Source organism: Bison bison, unplaced genomic scaffold (assembly GCF_000754665.1).
Source record: "Bison bison bison isolate TAMUID 2011002044 unplaced genomic scaffold, Bison_UMD1.0 scf7180017864223, whole genome shotgun sequence".
Classification (NCBI taxonomy): domain Eukaryota; kingdom Metazoa; phylum Chordata; class Mammalia; order Artiodactyla; family Bovidae; genus Bison; species Bison bison.
In genome coordinates, this window is record NW_011494795.1 from 811,209 (window position 1) to 817,533 (window position 6,325).

Below are 6,325 nucleotides of genomic sequence, written 5' to 3' on the forward strand. Positions count from 1 at the left end.
GAAACGACCTGCCCTGGGCTCTGCCAGCGGAGGGAGGGGACCGCACACCTGGTGATGGTGCCACGTCCGCTTGCACGCACGCTGACCAGTGCTGGGAGTGACCTCTCGGGCCGCCGAGGTGAGCCCCCTCGGGGGCAGGGGCTCGTGCCCGTGGCCTGAACATTAGAGGCCCCCACGTGCCGTGACCGCATGGGGTCTCCCCAGTGCAGCAAGTTCTGAGGGCACAGACTTCTTCTGCCCTTAAAACTCAGCCACAAAGTCCTCAAAACATACGGGAAGTCTTTACCCCGGAAATTAACTATCAGTGGAAATAAATGACCGGCTGTGGGACTAAGAATTTGCCAAGCAGGCCTGAAAACAAAGCTGACAGACTGCTCCCCGGAATCACGTGCAAAGTGGGCTGCTCAGCGACCAAGCCCCGTCATCCGACTTTGCGTTCTCGGCGTCTGTTCCCACAGTTTTGGGTCCGCCATTCGGGCCACAGGGGCGGAAGATGCCCTGATGTCCCTTGTGGGTGGGGGGCGGCCAGGCACCCAGACCCCACTGCGGTAAAATGGGGATGGTAAGCGCCAGTCAGGGGCACCGGGTCCCGGCGGCAGTGGAGAGAGCGCTCAGAACGCCTCTTCAAGCCGAGAGGCCAAACGTGAGAGGGGTCAGAAACGAGAAGCATCAGCTCACTGTCACCCCCGGCCTCCCCTGGAGTGCCTGTCTCCAGTGTTTCTGAGTTTGGGGGCAGAATAAGTTAGTTCGATTCTCAAGTTCGAATAACCTTCTAAAAATGGCACTTTCGTCTCCAAGGTGTAGGTTTTCAAAGCCCTGTCACAGAACCACTGCTGGTCTTCGTGTCACCACCGGGAGGGGCGGCAGGAACGACAGGCGTTACCACCCCCACTTTACAGAAGAGGCCAGCGCGGAGCTGCGCCCCGGTCCCAGGCCATAGCGCTGGGCCCACCCGAGGGCGCTGTGCGCGGCAGACACACACGGGGGATGGGCGCGGGCAGGGCCATGGAGGCAGCTGCTCAGTCAGACGTGTGCAAGAAGGACGAGAACGCCTCCCGATTTCTGGCAGGCCTCCTGCATTCTTTGCGGTGTCTCCTCTCAAGAGGCTGTTAAGATGTGTGAGTTCATACAAACGGTATGAGAGCAAAAACCCGAGGGAATCAGAAAAATTGAGATGTGGCGATTCTAGCGTGTAGGAAACAAAAGAACTTAGAAACCGGCTTAAAAAGGTCCTAACGGGAAACATGCGTGGCCCCCGGACAGTTCACGGCAACGGTGGGACCGATACAGGCCCGCCACAGACAGACAAGTACGCTCACTGCACTCAGGCACGACACACTCCGTCCACCACAGAACCACGAGTCACGGCAAAACCAAGGACGACGACAACCCCTCCTGCGCCTCCACTGGTTCTCACCTCTACCCCTTCCACGGCAGGCTGAACCAAAACAAAAATTACAGCATGAAAAAAGGCAACGCAAAGGTAAACACAACAGAACAGAAAAGGAAATATAAACTGTTCTTCACAGTGCAAGTCACAAACTGACTGTTAATAGGTTGTTCTCACCTCAAACTGACAGAATGGAGACAAGGAGCATCTCCCGCACTCTGAAATGCTCTCCTGAGGATGGGGAGGAAAATCATCTTTTTTCTATTCATGTTATTTACACAGAACTTCCCGCACACTCAAAACAGTCAGGGTTGTTGGGGAAAACAAGACAGTGAAGACAATTGTCAAGAAAGCACACGACAGTTAACAGATGCGCAACAGCAAAACATACACCGTCCACCCTTCAGATGTCAAAACAGCTCTTCCGATGGTGTCACGGGGAGTGCGCTCTTCCCTAAATTTAACAAACAAAGAGTTTTGGAATTCTTGTCCGGGGGAGAAACTGTAAGACTTTGCTGTATGCAAATACATTTAAAAAAACTGTTTTGTTTAGAATCAGTCATTCAAGATTTTACGTGAGGGCTAAAACGTTTAAAAAAAAACTTGCCCCGCTGAAGCTGGGGCTTAATCCCTATCAATCAGGCATGTTTCAGGCCTGCACACTCAGAAGAACCCACAGGCCATGACACCACCCACTGGATGGACATCTGGGTTACCTTGTGAAGTGAAGCTGTGTGCCTGGGTATGTGTGTGTAACAGGTGGTCACGAGTTCTCCCCCGTAAGTTCAACGCCAAACAGGCAAACCTCCCTAATGTGGTGATAATGCAAAGCTCGGATCATCAGGGGTGAAGATGTCATGGGGAATGACTATTTTTATTCAACTTTCAGCACATCGTCAGTTACAGTTTCTCAGCTGGGCAATGTTATTTGGAAATCCAACCAAATAAACTGCTCCTCAATCTGTGGAGCACCCACTGAAAACCATCAGGGTTCAAGAGCAGAAAGGAAGCTTCGCTCTGGGCTCACACCAGAAACCACAGCCGCTCTGCCTTGGACCCCAAACACCGTGGCCCCCGAGTGCAGAGCCGTGACTCCCTCAGCAGTGAGATGCTCTCGGGGACGTGCTCACTGCTGAGCAACAGGCTTTAGCAGGAGCTTAGCCAACTCCCAGTATCCATGGCCCCAGCCCTTGTGCAACTGGCCCCCATAGCATGTAAGCTTCACTGAAACTTTGTGGGATCTTTTTGATCTAATGTAAGTCGTTCATCTACCTGCTAGGGCTTAAATGTTTATTGTAAAATTGGCTGTAAGTTTCAGAGAATTAACAGCTAACTGTAAAAGCAAATATAAAATTTAGAGCAAAAACACAGCTCTCATCTGTATAGAGGCACTCGTGCCTACTCCCAAGAGCTCAGCTTTTTCAAACACACTCCGCGATTCCCCCATGAGGATTTTCTGGGTTTTTTTCACCTATATACATAAATAACAAACCTTCAAAGAGGTTATGGATGGTTTGACACTTCTAAAGAAAGTTTAAAATCCTGGTTCAGTTTTGCTTGTTGGCTGTTTAGAAGCAGCAGGAAACAAGACTCACAGAAAAAGAACATCTTGACACAGAATGGTTAACACAAAGCATAATAAAGCCAAAATAAAGAAAATGCAAGCTGGGATGAAACAGAGCATCCAACAAATAGGCACAGGAGCATGGAACACCATGTTAATGATGCCTCTGCAGAGCTCGGGAACCCCTCATCGGGGTACTGCTGCAGTTCCACGGGGCGGAACAGGAGCTTGTGGAAACACAGCCCACCGAGAGGGCAGACATCAACTTAAAAGATATTTTAAAAGAGTATTAACATCTGTGAATAAGATTAGAGTCAAATCAGCAAGAAGCATTCATTTAGCGACCCACGTCGGAGCCTTTAAAAGATTTAAAGTGAAAGTGAAGTCGCTCAGTCATGTCTGACTCTTTGAGACCCCATGGACTGTAGCCTACAGATTTAACTAGAGTGGTTTCCCCTCGAAATTGTAAAAAATTATGTTTTGATGTACGGGCCATCTGGCCTTTGGGCAAACAACGGGGGTGGGGGATTCAGACCTCGAGAACACGCGTGCCAGGACTCACGTGATGCTTCATCACGTTGTCCTCGGGGCGTGGTGAAGGCCTAAGACCTCTGCTCAGCTTATGAGGCAATGAGGGCGGAAAGCAGTGGGAACAGCAGCTGAGCACTGCACCCCCGTGCAAACGACAGCTGCCAAGAACCGTCCAGAAAGCACGCTTTATTCACTTTAAAGAAAAGCTAGTAAAAGTGAAATACTAACATGTCAAGCTTCCCAGGATTCTCATCAACAAAAACATCGTGTTAAAGTGAACAAAAGGGAGATTTTTTTAAAGAAACACAAAAAGGAACGTTCAATGATTAAGAGAAATAAAAGCGAAAATGTAACGCTAACAAAATATGTGTAACAGGTTACATGGACTAGAGTCACACACAACTAAACCTCTGACCGGGATTTAATTAAGAGCATGGCTCCGACGTTCGCATCACTAACGGCAGTGCCCGGCGGCGGGGCTGCCCCCGGAAACAAACGAGTCACTCACATTTCCGTCACTCCTCTGGCCCCCTTTGTGGGTGAGGACCACCACTTCCATCCACTTTCGCAGATGTTGCTGTTGAAAAAAAAATACATCCTTAGACATTTTTTTCTTGACAACGGGAGCATCTCAATTCCAAAATAGGTGAAAACCTATATATGATCAATTCCCAACCTACTCAACATGAGAATGGCAATGTTTCTAATTACTGAAATAGTGCAGCCAAATGAGTGATGAGAGTAACATGTTTTCTTATGTTCTATAAACAGGAAGGCTGAATTTACCCTGATAAAGCAGGAGATGTCCTACAACTGGTCATTCCAACAAGAGGACCTGTATTCCTGTTACCCTGTGCTGTGGCGGTCCCCCGAGTCTGCCTGGAGCCAGCAGCCAGGCTAGGCATCAGGGCAGAGACATGACCAAGCAGACGGCACCCCTAGCCTGTGGAGCTCCGGTTTACAGCAGGGGAAACGAGGTAAAACTCAGGCATCCGCCACGTGACAGGAGCAGGAACCAGCTACAGGAGGGTCCCACAGAGGCGGCCAGGCCGGAAGCACAGGGAAGAGCGTTCTAGGTCGTATGCGTGTAGACCGGTAGGTACATATCTGTATCATATATGGAAGCTTGAAGGGAAGGGGCCTTGCAATTTGGAGAATTCACTTACATTACACTCTACTATTAGGGCATCACTTAAAAATTTTAGGACCAGTCAATTCCCAGTTAGGTATTTGGGCCATGGTTCATTTCTTTGGTATCTACAGACATGAAGAAACCAGCAAGTGAAGCTTAGAAGCTGCATAAAAACAGCATGTTTGCAGTAACGTACTGCAAAATCGTAAAGTTAACAAATTATTTATAAATGTTTATTTACAGAATGCAAAATGAAGTTAATAGCTGAAACTCCTTCATCTGTCTACTCCTCGGGTTTAAACACTTTTCAAACAGATCTTTTATTTGCATAGCTATTTCCTTGCTAACTGTAAAAACTCAAAAGGATTTCTAAAGCCCTTACAAGTTCTTCACTGCATCACGGTCGACAAAGGCCAAAGACTGGGAACAATCAAGATGGTCACCAGTAGGGAAAGAAGCGGTAGAGTCTGGCACGTCCCCGCCACGGAACACTATGTGGCCATAAGACAAGGATGAAGAGGCACTTCGCACACCCATCTGAATGATGGGACGGTAAATATAAAAAGAAGGAAGGATGGATGGATCCCACATCCCTTTGTGGGAAGGAATCAAAGAGACGTATGTCCCATGACAAACGGGAACCACCTCTAGAAGGACACAGGGGAGACTGTTCCCGCTGGCTGTCTCCCGGAAGAGGAGCTGGGAGGCTGGAGGGCGGGGATGGGAGGGAGGCTGTTCACAGTACCCCCTCCACACCTTCGGAGCTGTAAGTCATTTAAGTGTGTAATTCACTTTTTTAAAAAGTTTAACCTTTCAGGTTCATCATACACGTCTGGCTTACCATCATCTGATCACAAAATTTATCATTGAAGGAGTTTGGGAAGAGCCTGGTCACCGAGGTCAGACGATTGACGACGTTGAGCGTCAGGCTCCGATAGTCGCCCAGCATCATCAAAAGCGGGCGCATGTGAGTGTGGATCTGGTCTACTTCTATGGTAGCGCCTTCTAAAAACTATTAACAGAGAGAGGTTAGGGGGGAAAGATACCAGAGTACGACTCATACTAACCAGAACTCAGTCAAGTCTAGCTGCAAGTTTCTGCTTTCCCACAAGTTTATGATGAAATAAGGAGGACTGGGCATTCCTGTTTAATTTTTCAAGAGTTCAGGATGGCTATGAAATAGGTAGAGATGCTATTACACTCCGGGGTGGGATGAACCACAGGCAGACTCCTGAGATACAGACAAAGTCAACAGGACGAGCTCAGTGTGGAACTCCCACCCGCCCAGCCCCACTCACCTTCCTCATGCAGGCTTCTCCGGCCTCCTGGAGCTCGCTGTTGGTTGAATTCAGGGCTTTGAAGAGCGCAGCAATGATCTTCTCTCTGGACTGAGGAAGATAATTGCAGGCCGCAAGCGCATCTTTAGGGAGAGAAATCAACACGATTTTCATCATTCACCTGAAAAACGTACAGCAACAGCCTCGTCTAAAGGCTTTATCAACCAACAGACACATGGGTCCCTAAACTTCTTTCCTAATAACCCGGCTTCCTGCAAGACAAAAGAACGCGTGGCCTTCTACTCACAGGGTCACTGTTATCCATGAATGACTATTATCTAACAAGGTAACAGCCTGCCAGAAAGCCCACGATCAGTCTTACTGTCCAGATAAATGGAGGGGTGAAAACAGGGGTGAAGGGGTCCCCAACG

The 6,325-nt window shown here is 48.8% G+C and overlaps 1 protein-coding gene across 1 annotated transcript in view; it reads right to left on the bottom strand.

Moving 5' to 3' along the window:
- TRRAP (transformation/transcription domain-associated protein) overlaps nucleotides 1–6,325 on the bottom strand; it is a 91,628-nt gene that overhangs the window by 47,889 nt on the left and 37,414 nt on the right. Inside the window, exons 29-32 of the mRNA XM_010845741.1 lie at nucleotides 5,916–6,037; nucleotides 5,459–5,629; nucleotides 3,994–4,062; nucleotides 1,568–1,621 (exon numbers count right to left, since the gene is read on the bottom strand). Coding sequence (XP_010844043.1) covers nucleotides 1,568–1,621; nucleotides 3,994–4,062; nucleotides 5,459–5,629; nucleotides 5,916–6,037 — 416 coding nt within the window. The remainder of the gene's footprint in view (nucleotides 1–1,567; nucleotides 1,622–3,993; nucleotides 4,063–5,458; nucleotides 5,630–5,915; nucleotides 6,038–6,325) is intronic.